General features: G+C 62.5%; 10 protein-coding genes across 10 annotated transcripts; 3 read left to right on the top strand and 7 right to left on the bottom strand.

Moving 5' to 3' along the window:
- Positions 1-4: 4 nt before the first annotated feature.
- TSC10 (3-ketodihydrosphingosine reductase TSC10) lies at positions 5-1,703 on the bottom strand. The gene is made up of 5 exons (XM_062766606.1): positions 1,587-1,703; positions 1,163-1,522; positions 854-977; positions 491-798; positions 5-441 (listed from the first exon to the last, which is right to left on the bottom strand). Exons 1-5 carry the CDS (start codon positions 1,686-1,688, stop codon positions 346-348), a joined length of 990 nt encoding a protein of 329 aa, XP_062622590.1. The 5' UTR covers positions 1,689-1,703; the 3' UTR covers positions 5-345.
- A 166-nt stretch (positions 1,704-1,869) lies between these two features.
- Positions 1,870-2,481, bottom strand: LOC62_01G000184 (uncharacterized protein; the record flags this gene model as incomplete). The annotated part of the gene is made up of 2 exons (XM_062766605.1): positions 1,870-2,206; positions 2,252-2,481. The coding sequence occupies 2 exons, from the start codon at positions 2,479-2,481 to the stop codon at positions 1,870-1,872; spliced, it is 567 nt and encodes a 188-aa protein (XP_062622589.1).
- A 231-nt stretch (positions 2,482-2,712) lies between these two features.
- On the bottom strand, positions 2,713-3,398 carry LOC62_01G000183 (uncharacterized protein; the record flags this gene model as incomplete). The annotated part of the gene is made up of 4 exons (XM_062766604.1): positions 2,713-2,819; positions 2,864-3,039; positions 3,111-3,332; positions 3,367-3,398. 4 exons carry the CDS (start codon positions 3,396-3,398, stop codon positions 2,713-2,715), a joined length of 537 nt encoding a protein of 178 aa, XP_062622588.1.
- A 153-nt stretch (positions 3,399-3,551) lies between these two features.
- Positions 3,552-5,492, bottom strand: PEX28 (Peroxisomal membrane protein PEX28). The gene is made up of 2 exons (XM_062766603.1): positions 4,947-5,492; positions 3,552-4,853 (listed from the first exon to the last, which is right to left on the bottom strand). Exons 1-2 carry the CDS (start codon positions 5,379-5,381, stop codon positions 3,831-3,833), a joined length of 1,458 nt encoding a protein of 485 aa, XP_062622587.1. The 5' UTR covers positions 5,382-5,492; the 3' UTR covers positions 3,552-3,830.
- Positions 5,493-5,572: 80 nt separating this feature from the next.
- On the top strand, positions 5,573-6,701 carry SPBC336.13c (Mitochondrial inner membrane protease subunit 2). The gene is made up of 4 exons (XM_062766602.1): positions 5,573-6,030; positions 6,068-6,183; positions 6,221-6,281; positions 6,321-6,701. The coding sequence occupies exons 1-4, from the start codon at positions 5,749-5,751 to the stop codon at positions 6,666-6,668; spliced, it is 807 nt and encodes a 268-aa protein (XP_062622586.1). The 5' UTR covers positions 5,573-5,748; the 3' UTR covers positions 6,669-6,701.
- DER2.1 (Derlin-21) lies at positions 6,686-7,811 on the bottom strand (the record flags this gene model as incomplete). Its single annotated transcript, XM_062766601.1, has 8 exons — positions 6,686-6,879; positions 6,924-7,027; positions 7,079-7,163; positions 7,202-7,317; positions 7,355-7,448; positions 7,484-7,557; positions 7,599-7,664; positions 7,719-7,811. The coding sequence occupies 8 exons, from the start codon at positions 7,809-7,811 to the stop codon at positions 6,846-6,848; spliced, it is 666 nt and encodes a 221-aa protein (XP_062622585.1). The 3' UTR covers positions 6,686-6,845.
- Positions 7,812-8,007: 196 nt separating this feature from the next.
- Positions 8,008-9,133, top strand: LOC62_01G000179 (uncharacterized protein; the record flags this gene model as incomplete). Its single annotated transcript, XM_062766600.1, has 3 exons — positions 8,008-8,116; positions 8,613-8,857; positions 8,906-9,133. The coding sequence occupies 3 exons, from the start codon at positions 8,008-8,010 to the stop codon at positions 9,131-9,133; spliced, it is 582 nt and encodes a 193-aa protein (XP_062622584.1).
- Positions 9,134-9,380: 247 nt separating this feature from the next.
- LOC62_01G000178 (uncharacterized protein) lies at positions 9,381-11,218 on the bottom strand (the record flags this gene model as incomplete). Its single annotated transcript, XM_062766599.1, has 6 exons — positions 9,381-9,395; positions 9,431-9,635; positions 9,675-10,217; positions 10,258-10,455; positions 10,501-11,070; positions 11,112-11,218. The coding sequence occupies 6 exons, from the start codon at positions 11,216-11,218 to the stop codon at positions 9,381-9,383; spliced, it is 1,638 nt and encodes a 545-aa protein (XP_062622583.1).
- A 743-nt stretch (positions 11,219-11,961) lies between these two features.
- LOC62_01G000177 (uncharacterized protein) lies at positions 11,962-12,377 on the bottom strand (the record flags this gene model as incomplete). The annotated part of the gene is made up of 2 exons (XM_062766598.1): positions 11,962-12,298; positions 12,337-12,377. The coding sequence occupies 2 exons, from the start codon at positions 12,375-12,377 to the stop codon at positions 11,962-11,964; spliced, it is 378 nt and encodes a 125-aa protein (XP_062622582.1).
- A 1,489-nt stretch (positions 12,378-13,866) lies between these two features.
- On the top strand, positions 13,867-14,406 carry LOC62_01G000176 (uncharacterized protein; the record flags this gene model as incomplete). Its single annotated transcript, XM_062766597.1, has 1 exon — positions 13,867-14,406. The coding sequence occupies one exon, from the start codon at positions 13,867-13,869 to the stop codon at positions 14,404-14,406; it is 540 nt and encodes a 179-aa protein (XP_062622581.1).
- Between the last annotated feature and the right edge of the window lie 225 nt (positions 14,407-14,631).

Raw genomic sequence — 14,631 nt, 5'->3', positions numbered from 1 at the left:
GCGAGGGAGTAGTGAGGACAAGGAGGACACGGGCGAGCCGAGCGTTGGGTATCACGCTGACAATGGTCGGTGTCCATGCGATTTCCAACGGCCCCCTCGGTGTCCAAGACATTGCTCGCAACGAAGCCGGGAGACAAGCACCGCTTAGTTATCGCCATTTCCAATGATACCAGTGATAGCTGACAGCGCGGTGAATGGTCAGCGTGCCGGTCTCCTATCGCGAGCACGCCACAAAGTCTTGGCCATGGCCACCGTGCGGAGTCATCAGTGCTTGCGCATGCTTGCTTGGCCAAGCTAAGCCCAGCCGCATTCCGCAGCGGCGCAATGGTACCAATGTCATGCGCTCTACAACACGCCCTTGGCCTTGAGCTCTGCCGTGACGGCCGGGGCGGCCTTGCGGATCTTGGAGTCGACGTCGGCGCGCCAGATGGGCAGGCCGATCTGCAGCGTCAGTACTTCTGATTCCCTTCCCCCCTTCCTCCACACGCACAAATCCAATGAACCCGTACACGAGGTCCAACAGCCCATTACCCGGCACAGGCCCCTTGCTAGCGACGCGCACGAGGTCCGTGACCAGGTCGTTTGTGATCTGGTAGTTTCCCCGCTCGAGCCCCTTGATCAACAGCGCAGCAGCAGCCTCGGGCGCGATGGGCGTGTCGCCCTCCTCGATCTGCTTCGTGATCCCCGGCTTGGTCTTCTGCTCGTTCTCGTAACCTGGCGACAGGATGCCCGCAGGCATGTACAGGTGCACGGTGATGTCGTGCAGCTGGAGCTCGGAGCGCAGCGAGTCGGCAAGGCCTGCGAGGAGGGCAAGTTAGGAGGAGCACGGAAAGGGGCGTCCGCAACGACTCACCACGCAGAGCGTACTTGCCCGGTGAGTACGGCGAGTAGCCCGCAAACGAGGTGTACCCGAGGAACGAGGACACAAAGGTGAGCGTGCCCTTCTTGCCCTCCTTGACCCAGCGCTTGACGACGGCCTGGGGTGGGTGTTAGTGAAAGGGTGGGGTGGGGTGGGGGAGCGAGCGACGCGACCGGCCTCTGGCAGCCGTCTGCAGACTCGGCGATTGATGCTTGCGATCGCGGAGTATCCCCCATCTCCCAACCATTAGGTGTCACAGAGACCGGAACGGTCGCCGCGCCGCTCGTCACGCCATCCACTCACATGCGCGGTCCAAGCCGACACCCAGTACACGCCGTCCAGTCCGCTCTGCAGGTCCTCGGGGCTCGCCTCGACAAAGTACTGCGGCTTGGAGAAGCCCGCGCAGAGGAAGACGTAGTCGGGGCTCGCGCCGAACGTCTTGCTCGCGGCTTCGAGGGCCGCGTCGGATTCCGTACGCGAGGTGAGGTCCGCCTGGACGTAGAACACCTTTTGCGAGTCGGACGCGAACGTCTTGAGGTGCGACACGGTCGCTTCGGCGCGCTTGGCGTCGCGCGCGACGATGGCGACGTGCGCGCCGCGCTTGAGGAGCGCCTCGGCGAGGGACGCGCCGAGGCCTGCGGAGCCGCCGGGGATGTACACGAACTGGTGGGGGCGTGAGCTCGCGTCGGAGGGAACTGGGTGGGGGAGCAGGGGGAGCAGGACGTACCTTCCCAGCCACGTCAAACTTGTTCTTTCTGCCGAATGCCATTGTCAGCGTTAGGAGGACGGCCACGGCGGCTACGATGTAGGCCGTTGTGGTGTGAGACATGGGAGTGGGAGGTGGGTTGGGCAAAGGCAACACGTCGATGGGATCGTGAGATCGACTTATTTTGAGCACGCGTCATCATTCGCCGCTGGCTGGACGCGACAGGACTCAAGTATTGGCGGCACCAACGACGCCCACCAATTTGCATATGTTACAACATTGCCATATCTGTCATTCCCCGGCACTACATGAAGTAGCCAATGTACGTCGCAAAGCGGGCGCGCTTGGCGACGGTATCACCATCAAGAGGGAGCGCGTACGCCGCCAGGAGGACGTCGAGCTCGTCACCTAGTAATGGCGTCAGGACGACGACGACTAGACAAACGGCGCCGCTGCGAGACTCACTGCTAAGCTGACGCAGGGCGCCGAGAGTGCCAGGAAACATCTCCGGCGGCCCTCCGAGCGCTGGGAGGGCAGCGGCCGCGGGGTCAATGACGCCTGGCATGGTCGGCAGGCTGACGAGCTTGTCGTCGTCGTGCACGGCACGGCCATTGGCGCGACGCGGCGCGTCGTACGCGCTCCTGTTGGTTGTGTTGGCGTCAGTGCTAACCCGCCACTGAGCTTACATGAGAAGCATGCGGACGCACATTTGATCTAACTTCTCGAGGATCAAGTTCATGCCCTTGATCAGCTCTTGCGCGTAGAGCGGGTCGGCGGGGTTGACGGTCAGTCGTCGTCCCGTCGTAGCCAGGTCGAGCGCGGCCTGAGCCGCTGGGTCGGGCTTGTTCTCAAGGTCGGGCTCGCTCTCGAGGTTGGACTTGTTCTCGAGGTTGGGCTTGCTCTCGAGGGTCACCATGATGGTCCGAGGACGTAGCGTAGCTGATGCTGTTGTTTCCTGTTCGAAGTGTGAAGCGAGACTCGCAATGGCATGTTCTGGCGGTAACTTGTATTACCACTTGCGATTGCTGGCAGCAGTGACAAGTGAGACATGAATGAGTGGGCTGGACGAGGCCACTGGACAGACTACAGCTTTTATCACATGCTACCTATGTCTCATCCCATCTGACGCAGTCCCTCTCATCGCGACTCAGAGAACACAGCCAATGTGCTTCGCAAAGCGGTCGCGGCGCTCCTTGGCGGTACCGCCGGCCTCGAGGCCGTACGCCACGAGGAGGGCGTCGAGCTCGGCCGAGCCTGGGATCAGATCAGCATCAGCGCTGCGCCCAGTGGCAACTCACCCTCGAGGTCGCGCAGCGCGCCCACGGTGGCGGGGAAGGACGCCGGCGCGTCGCCGAGGGCGGGGAGGGGCGCGGGCGCGGCAGTCATGACGGGAAGGGTGGGGAGGGGCTCGAGCTCGTCCTCCATGGCGCCGCGAGAGCGCGAGTTGAGGGCGCGGGCGATGCAGCACGCGTTGCTGGGGTGTCAGTACCCCAAGGAGGGGGAGGGAAGGGAAGGAAGACGGTCGATGAAGGAAGGAAGACTCACATGTACTCGTTCTGGAGCTGCGCGGCGCGGAGTTCGGCGCGGAGCTCGGCCACCTCGCGGAGAAGGTGGTTGACGCCCATGCCCGCCTGCTGGGCCCACTCAGGCGCGTCGGCCGGCATGTGGACGGGCCCGCCGGTGATAATGTCGAGCGCGGGCTTGAGGGTCGGGTGCTTGCTGAACGCGGTCACCTTGGCGCCGAGCTCGGCCACGGCGGTGCCGATTCTGCGGGTGAGATGTGGCCTCGGGGCCTACTTACTCAATGAAGTGCTGCTGAAGGCTCTTGGACATTGTGTTGTGCGTGTTCGGGGTGGTGTAAGTGTTGTGTGGGTGTTGTGAGTGTTTGGGTGTGAGTGTTGTGTAAAATGAGTGATGGGTGATTGCCTCGAAGCAAGTCGAGTGTCTCTGCGCCCTTCTCGACCTTTGTGCAACCAACCCTCGCCGCCGTCTGATACAGAATACATTTGCGCGCCGTCTACCTACGTTCCGTCGTCAAAGTAGACGCGGCGCCACCACCTTCGTCGCCTAGTCGGACGGCGCGGAGCTGCAGTCGCCGCTGGCGCAGTCGTCGCACCAGGCGTAGTCACCGGCGTGTCCACCTTGCCCACTGGCGCAGTATTGGTCCAAGTGTCGTCGGTGTATACCCAGCCATCTGGAGAGTTAGCAGTGATCAAACCCGGCCCAGCAACGGAACGGCAGCTGCAGCCTTCCCTCCCAACGGTCCTACTCACCCGGATCAGTCCCAACCTCACTCCACAGGCCGCACACGTCCACGCGCCAGTCCTCGCCGGGCACGAACGACCACTTGTCCTTGAGGGCCAGCGCCATGCGGTCGCCGCTCTCGGGCCGGTCCTCCTCGTCCTCCCAGATCGCGTCGTGCGAGTACGTGCCGGAGGCGGTACGGACCTTGACCCAGCCGCCTCGCTCGCCGGGGCGGAGGAAACGGCTCGAGTACGCGCCGGCGGGGAGCTGGGCCGCGGCCGTCGGCTTGGCGGACACGATGGGGTCGAGGCGCTCGTTCTCCCACACCTCGACGCGGGCAATCGGGCGACGACCAAGGTCGTCGGGCAGGGCGTCGGTGAGGGCTGCGTCTTCGAGCTCCGCGCGCCTCTGCAGCGCCGCGCGCGAGCGGGGCAGGTGCTCTAGCAGGTGGGTGAGGTTGGGGTGGAAGAGTAGCGGGCCCGCCCAGCCGGCAGGGAGGAGAAGGTACGGGATCGCCCAACCTGGCGTGAGGGGTAGCAGCAGTGTCGGGGGTAGCAGGAGCAGCACGATGACCGTCGGCGTGAGCGGGAACGACGTCGGCGACGTGTCCTTGCCCGCGATGTAGTTGAGCCACGGTGTCGCCGCCTCAAACACGTCGGCAATAACGCCCATGAGGTTCTGGATCGCCTGCATGTTCATGAGGATGTCGGTTGTGCTGGTCGCGTCGCCGGGCGGCGCCTGGGGTACGCCCTCCTTGCCTTCGACCGTCGAGGCCGAGTACGACGTGCTGGGGTCGTCGCCGACACGCTGCGTCCCCGCGTCCGGCGCAGACGGAATCAGCACGCCGAACAGCGACGGCAGCGGCTCCTTTTGCTCTTGAAAGGTCAGGTAGGTGACGAGCAGGATGGCGCTGGGGAGGAGCAGCAGGATGCGGGGGAAGAAGCAGATGAATGCCCATAGGGCCATCCACGCCCACGTCCACAGCGGCTTCTGCCAGAACAGCACCTCCTCGACGCGGTCTTGCAGCCAGACGATGGGGCCGACCTGAGGTGTTGTCGCACCACGTTAGCGTCGTGTCGCCGGGTACGTGGCTTTAGCCGGGCATGTTGCCTGCTGGCCTGCTCGCCCGCCACTCACCTTTGTCAGGAAGCGGCGAAAGTTGTTGCTCATGACATTGAGGCCGAGCCCCTCCTTCTGGGACGTGAGGTCGCGCGCGCGTCCGGGTGCGTGGTGGGTCTGCGCGAGGCGGGGCAGGTTGGGCGGCAAGAGCGAGCTCAGGACCATGTCCGAGACGTTTGACGAGAGCGCCGCGGCGCCGGGCACGGTAAACTTGCGGCTTGCGGCGGATGCGCTGGCTGCGTTGGCAGCCGCTACGGCGGGTGGGAACGCCGGTGCGCGAGTGCGTGATGCCGCTGCTGTGCCGCTGCCGCCTGCAGCGCCGGCGGCGGCGGCGAGTGTGTTCGGCGACGATGACGACGTCGCCCCTTCGGCGGCGGTGGGGAGGTCAGCCGGCACGCCGATGAGCACGGCTGCCGAGGGCACAGGTATGTATGGCGGGACTGAGGCGTCCATGCCTGACCAGCGCTTTGTGCGTGATGGGGCTTGATGGAATGAGAGAGGGTTGTTGTCAAAGTGTCGATGATGTTGATGGGGTGGAGACAAGAGGAGAGAGTGAAGTGGTGGTGTCGGGTGAGTGTCGGGCCGGAGGGCAACTCGTTGCGACTTTTGGGTCCAACTTGCGGCCATTCCGATCAAGTAGGCAGCATCAGCAACGACACTGAACGCACCAGCAACGACATCGACCGTCACTTGCATCGCGACGACGACGAGTAGTAGAGCAGCAGCAAGCAAGTGTGCGTGCACAGAACATTGTCTGCACGTACGCACGCACACCCGCCCGAGGACGCCTCAGCCGGCCCCCGCTCAGCGCGCCGCCGCCATGTCGCAGTCTCGATTCCCCCCCTTTGCCCAAGTACGCAACGCGTGGCGCACAAAGCGGACGCAGTGGACCACCTCCTCGTCGCGCGAGCAGCACGCGCCCTTCATGCGGCGGTCGGCCTCCTCCTTCTGGCGCGCGTCGGCAGCGGGACGCGCAACGAGCAGCTTTCTCAACGACCCGACGGTGCAGTTCGTCAGCGGCGTGCTCGCGTGGATCCCTGTGGGCATGTTCGTGGGGCGCCATGTATACTCTGTCTCAAGAATCACGGGGCGTAGCATGCTCGTGAGTGTGAGCCGTGGCGACGACGCTGACACTAAAGCCCACGTTCAACGAGGACCATGACCAGACGGGCTGGGACGACGTTGTGCTCCTCGACCGGTGGAGCTGGAGCTGGGGCCGGTGGGCCCTGCAGCGCGGCGACGTCGTGACGCTGTGGTAGGTTCGACTGTGGGTCTGCATCCTCACACACCAGGTCGCCGCGCGAGGCGGAAAACCTCACGACGAAGCGCATCGTCGCGCTCGAGGGGGATATTGTGGGCCTTGTGTGTTGCCGCACCGCTGACGAGCGCCAGGTCACGCCGCGCGACCCAAAGACGCGGATGAGGCGGACGAACGACCCCCTGCCCGACCTCTCGCCGTACAGAATCCCCCCCGGGCACGTGTGGGTCGAAGGCGATAATGCCGGCGAGTCGGTCGACTCGAACACCTACGGCCCGGTCGCTATCGGCCTGATTCAGGCGCGCGTCACGAGCATCCTCTTCCCGTTTGACCGCTTTGGCCCGCCAAAACCTGCGGCCAAGAACGACGGGCGCGTCAAGGTTTGGGACGACTATGTCAAGAGGAACAACAGGCGATGGAGGGAGCCGGTGGAGGAGGCGCCGGCGGCCGAGGGCACACAGGGGGCCGCGCGCCCCACTTAGACTTGGGACACAACAATGGCATATATGCATGGCTCTGCTCGCGATGATGCTGGATACAGGGGTCTATGGCTGGTGGTGGTGGTACAGGGCGTTGGAGCTCCAGGAGGCGTGGGAGGGGGCGGTGACACCCCGGTGGCCCCACGGAGGTGCTCGCGCGCCGCGGAAAGCACGGCGAGGCTATGTGCGGTCGGGCTGGCCAAAGAGGCGTTTCCTGAGCTTGTCAGCTGGGCGCAGGGATGAAGTTAGCTGACTCACACAAACCGGGGCGTCTCGATGCTCCCCTTGCCTGTCGAGGACCACATCTCGCGCGGCCAGTAGTCCTGGAGGAAGATGTACGTGTGGCCGACGAGGATGCCGAGCTGGGCGAGGGGTCAGCTTCTTACTCAGTAACTAAAGCTTCGTGGCCTCACAATATCGCTGATGGCGTCGTTGAACCCGCCGTGGAGGAACCACGACAGGCCGACGAGCACGAAGGGGACGTAAGGGGCCGTGATGCTGGGCGTCAGCTTCTGGTCTAAGAGTTCAAAGCTCACGTAATGACGCCGAAGAGCGACATCTTCACCGACGGGTTACGCCGAGACCAGATATACGACAGCGCGCCGTTCAGCGAGTTGGCGAGGAAGAGCATGGTGAGGAAGGGCGTGAGTGCCTGGGGTCAGTTGAAGTGTCGTAAGCTCACAACTCACGAGCAAGCACGACGCGATGAGGAAGAGGAGCCAGACGTAGTCGCCGCGCTTGTTGGCAAACGAGTTGGTCTCGAGGAGGTACGAGTAGCGCATGCTGGGGTCAGCGGCGTCGCTCGCGGGGGCGCTTACACAAAGTAGAGCCGGAACGCGAGGTCGAGGCTCAGGTTGCCATGGTAGCAGAACGTCGTGAGGAAGCGCCATGGCTGGTGGGTTAGGCCGTGTCAGACAGAGGTCAACAACCCACCTGCATATCAATCACGGCCAGCTTCCACGAGAAGTAGAGCTGTACCGGCGCGATAATGTTGCATTCCTGCCGTGTGAGCTGTGAGGGCTGGCGCTGGGAGATGAGGGGGGTAGCACTCACGACGAGTACGCTCGTGCCGAGGGAGGCAAACGCCCACGCCCGAGTGACGGGGGGTATTGACGTGATCCACTGCTCGATCCCTTGTGCCTCCATTGTCGTCGTCGCTGTCGTCGTCGAAGATGAAGAGAGCGATGCTGACCATGGCCGCGTCGTCGACCTCCACCAACTGATGGATCATCCATCCACGACAACAGCGGGATCAAATCGCGTCGACCAACTTGCCACCCAGCAGAGCAGCATATCATGACGCCATGTTGACATCGCTCTCAACTCGACTACATCACCCAACATGTCGGCACTCTCAGCCTCTGGCCCACCAGAATGGCAGAACACGATCCGCGCAAGACTCCTGAGCGCGCAGCACGCCGGCGAGCCGCTCCGCGACGTTATCGAGCAGTGTAAGTTGACCTACCTACCTGCCCTTCGGCGCTCGGCCGCGCTTGGGCCGCTCGCGCGCGACGTGCCCAGCCTCTGACTGACACTCCACCTAGACCAGCGCCTGGCGAAGACGACACGCGACCTCAAGATCCGTAATCGCGCGCTGTTGCGTGGCGGGGCGTCGGTGGTCGGCACGGGAGACGGGTGAGTGGTGGTGGTCTGGGCCGTGGGGTCGGCGGGTACGGATGCGCCGAGCGAGTAGACGGGCTGGCCAGTGATGGTGGTACATTGGGCCGCTGGGGAGGGGGGATTGGGCCACCGAGTGCGATGGCGACGTGAGATGGTGGCAGCGGCTTGCGGCGTGACGGTCTCACTCCCGCATCTGGCGGATCGCACCATCCCGAGCCACCGCGCTTCTCCCGGCCGGATTCGGTGGCATGTCGCTCTGTGCGCAGGCCGCTGGTGCAAGCCGCTTCTACTCCCCAGGATTCACTGACACGCGCAGCGCGCCCCAAGGCGAGCTTCTCTCGTCGCTCGACTCGCAGATCAACCAGCTGAGATCCGAGATGCAGACGCTGTACCGCACCCAAGCGGCCGCACAGAACAAGCAGCTCGCAATGGCCGACGCGCTGCGCGATAGAGACGAGGAGGTGCGCGGCCTGCGAGAGGAGGTACGCGAGCTCCGGGATGCGCGGGATTCGGGCGCCCGGAGGGAGCGTAACTTGGAAGAGCGGTACAAGATGAGGGAAGAGGACGTCAAGGTGAGCGGCCGCAGGGCTCCGCACAACGTCGGCTCCTAACCCCCCCAGATCCTCCACGACGAGATCCTCGCGTACCAGATTGAAATCTCGGGCCTTGGGCAGCGCAACTCTGCGCTGCAAGCCGACAACGCGTCGCTCCTCCAGCGGTGGCTGGACAAGATGAACCTGACGGCCGAGGAGATGAACAGCGAGTTTGAGCGCGAGAGCTCTACGCTGCGCGCGACACCCAGCCCGACCAAGGACGAGGGGGATTTTCGCGCCGGCGGGAAGGCGTAGGGCCGCCGCCTCGTGGAGCGGCGCCTTCCCGCGCAGAGGGGGGAGAGGTGGGCGGTGGCGACGAGGTCGAGCGCGCCGAGGCTGGCCTGCTCGATGTCGACTGGGACATTGTCGACGCCGAGTCGGGGCACAGCAAGCTCGACGACGACGACTGGGACGAGGCGCGCCAGGGCGCCTAGTGTGTTGTAATATACAGTGATACATCGAGATGATACCTATCTAACCTCTAACGCGGAGATACCATCGATCACAGCATGAATGTCTGGGGGTCAGCCTGCCCAACGAACGCTGGCTTACCTCGTTGCCAGCCGCCACGCGCGCCTCGAGCACCTTGACGCCCTCTGCGCGCCAGTCCCAGTCGACGACCTCGGCCATGCGCTTCGTGACCCATTCGAAGCGCATCGTGTCGGGGATGTATGACTCGATGGGGTTATCCAGCGCGGCCTTGACGGCGCGTTTGAGTCCGGGGATGTCGTGCGCGTGCACATGGTACACGTACGGCCTGGTGTCGTCAGCTCGCGTCCTCACGCACCAAACCCACTCCTCAATGTCCGTCATGTGCCACTGCTGCGTCTTCCACGACGTGCGATTATCCGGGTCCGCCTCGTCCCACTTCAGAATGGGGTTGATGAACGGCAGGCCGAGGCAGAGCGCGTCCCATGGGCTCGGGCTGATTCTCGGTCTGCCCACCCCGAGCATGAGCACCGAGTTGGCCAGCTGCTCATAGTATGCAATCTTCTCGAGCCGCTGGTAATTCACCACGCCGGCGGCCTTGACGGCGGCAAACACCTCGGGCGTGTCGAGGTGTTCCATGCCGTCGCGGAGCGCGCCGGCAAAGCGCACACCGTATTCCTCGCTCATGTCGTGTAACGCGTCGAGCGTCCAGCTGAACGCGCCCGGCGGCACAGGGCCGAGGTAGTGGACCTGCTTGGCCAGCAGCCACACCTGCGGCGGCTGCGCGCGGTCGCTGTGCGGCAGGTACGGCAGCCGCTTGCACGTCGGCTCGACCGAGTACGAGAGGAAGAAGTTGTCGTTGTGCGCCGTCGGGGAGAGGGTGAAGCGCGGTCCTAGGGGGTTGCCGGGGCTGCAAAGGCGTCAGCTGGGACATATGGAAACACACTCACTCGTCCCACCACCACAGGCCGAGCATCTTCCACGCCGGGATGCCGTCGGTGTTGCTCTCCGTCTTGAGGCATTTCTGCCCCTCGGCCATGTCCTTGTCCCAGCACACGTTGATCTGCTCCGGGTCCGCGATGATGAGGCGCACGTTGTCGGGGTACTTGCGGTAGTACTCTGTTGCGCGGCGCATGTCGTGGTTCATCCTGGAGCAGGTGAGCCCGACCTCGACCACCTGCACGGCTACTCACCATCCTAGACTCGCAAACAGGTACGCATACCCGTTGGCATTCAGGCTGGAGACCACGCTCTGCGCGTACACTGTCTCGCCGGTATTCTTCGTCCCCTCGACGGCATCGTGCGCCCACACGCTCGCGAGCACGATGACCGTCGTCTCGTTCCACCCGCAGCCTTCGAGCGCGGCAAACGACTCGTCCGCTTCAGAGCGCGTATTCGGCGCGCTCGTGTTCGCCAGCAGGCCGAGCAGCTTGCACCGATCTAACCGCTCCAGCGTCTTGACGTTATGCGCCCATGTGTCCCCCGTCGAGAAGTAGGGGTTCTTCGTCACGTTCCAGTGGGCCGGGGGCTCGTCGGGGTCGGCGGGGCTGGGCGCCGCTGGCGGCGCTTGCTCCTCGGCAGGGGCCGGGGAGCTCGAGCCCGAGCTCGAGCTGCTCGAGCTCGAACCCCCGTGGAACGTGTTCGCGAGCACGATGAGCAGCAGCAGCCCGAACGCGGCAGAGCCCAGGCCGACAATGTGCCGCTTGACGAAGTGCACCGCGGAGCGCTTGCGCGATCTCCGGCGCTGGTATCGCGGTGCCGGGCTTACAGTCAGCTCTGCGTTGCATGAGATGGGCCGACTCACAGCTGCCCCTGCCCCTGCGCATCGCCGCCGTCCTCGCCCTCGTCTAGCGTCGAGAGCGGCACATAGTCGTCTGGCCGGGCCGACGACGACGGGAGTGACCACAGCATTTGTTTCGTTGGGTGCGATGGAGAGACAAAGTTGCGATGGGAGCGCGGTAAAGGCTTGGCTCGCGAGATCCGGCGGGCCCGGACCCTGCGTAAGCCACGAGGTGCCTAGCGACTTTGTCTTTGGGCCATGGTGGCCTCGTTTATGGGCGATTGGCACCACGCCCCAAGCTCCCGATGCATGCTGAGCTATATGACACCCTGGCATGACAGCCTGGCATGATGATTCTGGCCTTTAAAGCATCAGTGGAGCGCTTTATCTCGCATTTGATCCGTCGGTGGGCTCCTTGAAAAATGTTTGTTTGGTTCGAGGATGGAATCTGGACCCAGCCGCCATCAGACAATTTGATGTCAGAGCCTAATCGCGTTAAGCTCTCGCAGTCACCAGGGTTAGTGTGAGCCAGACCACATGCCAGCGGTTAGCTTAGAAGCATGTCAGCAGCCCATTGTGGCACCCCACCGGTCGCCTGGAGGACGAATGCGTTGCAGACACGGACTACTCATAACGGGGTCGGAGCTCACAGGTAGTGGGGACTGCTATGTACAGGAAGGTCGGAGGGGGCGTGGTCGTCTCGAAAGCGGGCGGGGAGGCAGTGCTGCTATGTATCACAGATGAACGGAGTTGGAGACGGTGGGAGAGGAAGTCGACAGACTTGTGGCGTGGTTGCGGAACGGTTGGGTTAAGTAGTCGCGGCACAGTCGTATGGGACTTCTTGCGCTTGGCACGGTGTAGTCTTCGTTGTCACTCAACGACCGACGCGGCGCCTTGTGTACTGCCGCTCACGATACGCCTGGGCAATCTTCTCCTTGGCCTTCACCAGATCAATCTCCTCGACAGGCTCGGTCAACCTCGATTCGTTGAAGGGTTGGTCTGTAGCCAAGGTTAGATAGAAGAAGAGAAGACGTGCCCTAGACTTTCCCTTTCGTGTGCGCAGATGACTATTCTGCACGCCCACTTTGCAGTTGAGAGAGCCGTCGATGGTGCACCTCAGGCAATCGTTGAACTGCCCGTTCTGGCTCACACCCGTGAGGATAGTGGGCCAATAGTGGTCTGTGGCATAGCGACATTCGATACCGGGATATCTGTCTGGTGAGCTCCTCTCTCCTTTACCGATACTCACGTGTACTGGAAACCGGGCCACGGGATCACAGGCCACGTCATCATGTCGGTTTCTACACGATACAAAGGCAAGGAGTTCGCTTTCCGATGATGTAGCTCTGCCTTGGGCACATTTACGACGAGGACACGTGTGGCGCCGTCGAACCTAAGCACTGTGCGGGGAAACTCGTCCCGCCCAGTTTTCCTCAAGGGAACAATGGGATAGCCCGCCCTCATGGCTACCGGACTCAGCTCCCATCCGTTTTGGCCTTGATATACCTTGTCGGGGTATTGGTTGATATCGCGGATGAACTGCTGCTGCGCGGCAGTATAATCCCGGTCCCTCTCAAGGTGAGGGGGACTGACGACGGGGGGAGGTGGCATTGCTTTTGTTTGTTGGGCTGAGGGTGAAATGCCGTTGTCAGAGTCAACTGCGGGGTATGAGAGGAGGCCGATGGTGCAAGAGAGAGGGGGGAGAGTTGTGCACGCCAAAGGGCTTAAGTACACAGACGAGTGGGAGAAGTGGGAGGATGAAGATGGATGTGGGAGAGGGTCAAAGGATGGGGAGGGGAACGAACACCCTCTCGCTGGTGGCGCGAGAAGGACAACAATACACAATACACATGCTTCTCTCCGTCTTTGGGCACGGGCCACTTGCACCGCCGCCCACGCAGACGGGGGACAAAGGATGCATGACAATGCCCGTGGCATGGCCTGTTGCGAAAGATCAGCCTGTACTCAGCCTCATGTTCATACCATATACAGAGGGAGGGCGTAGGATTCCGCCACGTTACACGATTGTACGGAGGCATGTGCCACATCGGAATCGTTCGGTATGTGACGCGATCTCAACGCTTTATCTCGTCAAGCTGTTGTAGGACAGCTGGTTGCTATGATGAAAAGCATACCATGGGTTCCTATGCTCGTCTATGTGCCTAGCGGGTCTGGGATCAACGTTGTACACATTGTCGGTCGCTGAATGAGATGGGGCCGACGGAAGTGTCCGCCGCTGGGCGATGACGTCGAGCTGGATGGCACACTCCGTAGTCTCGGCCTCCCTCGCGACTCCAGAACTCGTTCAGACGTCGCCGTCTCAATTAAGCGTGCGTGTAAACTCAACACTGCATATCGTCTCCAAGCATAGGCGTCTCAATGTATGTGAAGAGGCTGGTTGCATCGTGTCGTGAAGCACAGCGAAGCGTGGTTCGTGCGAGTTCGTGCGAGCTGTGTGAAGCGGCACCTGTGCACAGAATGTCTGCCCCGCAACATGCATTCATGGCGTTGGAATTGACTGGATTGCCTGTGTGGATCTGTAGTCGGGATGTGGCCTCGATCCACACACGTCCAGGGCCTCGAGTTGGATGCAGTACGCAGCTGTCTCAATGACGTCGCTCGGACGCGATATATAAGACGACGGGTCCTAGCCGTCTCGCAGACTCGATCACACACCCCACCACTTCCACACTCCTCTCTACTACTCCCCACCACCAACACCACTCTACATACACAGACAGTAGGTACATCCCCTGTCGCTGCGCTCACCCCAGTCACAATGGGTTGGGACCATAATCGCGGCGAGAGGGTCGGAGAGGGCCTCGCGGCTGGCCTTGGCGCGGCCGCAATCGCTGCTGGCGGTGTCGGCCTCTATGAGCACGAGCACCACAAGCACGAGCGGCACGAGAGGGAGCGGCGCGACGGCGACTACGACAACAACAACTGCGATAACAACGGCAACTGGAACAGCGATGGCAACAACTGGAACAACGACAACGGCAACGGGAACTGGAACGGCGATGACGGCCGCCACCACCACCGTGACCGAGACGACCGCCGCGACAGCGACAACTATAACAACAACCAGAGCGGCGACTGGGGCAACAATAACAACAACAATGGCGGAGGTGGCTGGAACAACAACAATAACAATGGTGGCGGCTGGGATGGTAACAACGGCAATAACGGTGGCGGCTGGAACAGCGGCAATAACAATGATGGCAACTGGAACGGCAACCGGAACGGGAACGGCAACTGTGGCAATAACAACAACTACGGAAACAACAACAACAACAACTTCGGCAACAGCAACTGGTAGACGTGCGATGGTATCAGTCAGAAGACATAAATGTGTGGCACAAGATTTCGTGCTCCTGGTTGCAGGGCTGACACGCTGACGTGTGCCGATGGTCGGCAAGCCGACTGACCAACGGCGCAATGGTTAGTCTGAGGCTCCTGCCGCACTCCACAACGAATACTACATATGTAAGGACACAGTTCGCAACAGTGCTCGTGAGGCTCCAGCCGGGGTGAAGTCTTGGAG

This window comes from Vanrija pseudolonga, chromosome 1, assembly GCF_020906515.1.
Source record: "Vanrija pseudolonga chromosome 1, complete sequence".
Lineage (NCBI taxonomy): Eukaryota > Fungi > Basidiomycota > Tremellomycetes > Trichosporonales > Trichosporonaceae > Vanrija > Vanrija pseudolonga.
Note: the sequence above shows the minus strand (reverse complement) of the source record. Positions and strands in the feature narration are given on the sequence as shown.

What these genes read in the sequence shown, in the direction of transcription:
- TSC10 (XM_062766606.1), bottom strand. Translation starts at nt 1,688, where the DNA reads ATGTCTCACACCACAACGGCCTACATCGTAGCCGCCGTGGCCGTCCTC. An exon ending in AGTTTGACGTGGCTGGGAAG is followed by an intron (nt 1,523 to 1,586) that starts GTACGTCCTGCT and finishes CGCCCCCACCAG; the next exon opens with TTCGTGTACATCCCCGGCGG. An exon ending in TGTACGGGTTCATTGGATTT is followed by an intron (nt 442 to 490) that starts GTGCGTGTGGAG and finishes CTGACGCTGCAG; the next exon opens with ATCGGCCTGCCCATCTGGCG.
- PEX28 (XM_062766603.1), bottom strand. Translation starts at nt 5,381, where the DNA reads ATGGACGCCTCAGTCCCGCCATACATACCTGTGCCCTCGGCAGCCGTG. An exon ending in TTCGCCGCTTCCTGACAAAG is followed by an intron (nt 4,854 to 4,946) that starts GTGAGTGGCGGG and finishes ACAACACCTCAG; the next exon opens with GTCGGCCCCATCGTCTGGCT.
- SPBC336.13c (XM_062766602.1), top strand. Translation starts at nt 5,749, where the DNA reads ATGTCGCAGTCTCGATTCCCCCCCTTTGCCCAAGTACGCAACGCGTGG. An exon ending in GGCGACGTCGTGACGCTGTG is followed by an intron (nt 6,184 to 6,220) that starts GTAGGTTCGACT and finishes CTCACACACCAG; the next exon opens with GTCGCCGCGCGAGGCGGAAA. An exon ending in TCGCGCTCGAGGGGGATATT is followed by an intron (nt 6,282 to 6,320) that starts GTGGGCCTTGTG and finishes GACGAGCGCCAG; the next exon opens with GTCACGCCGCGCGACCCAAA.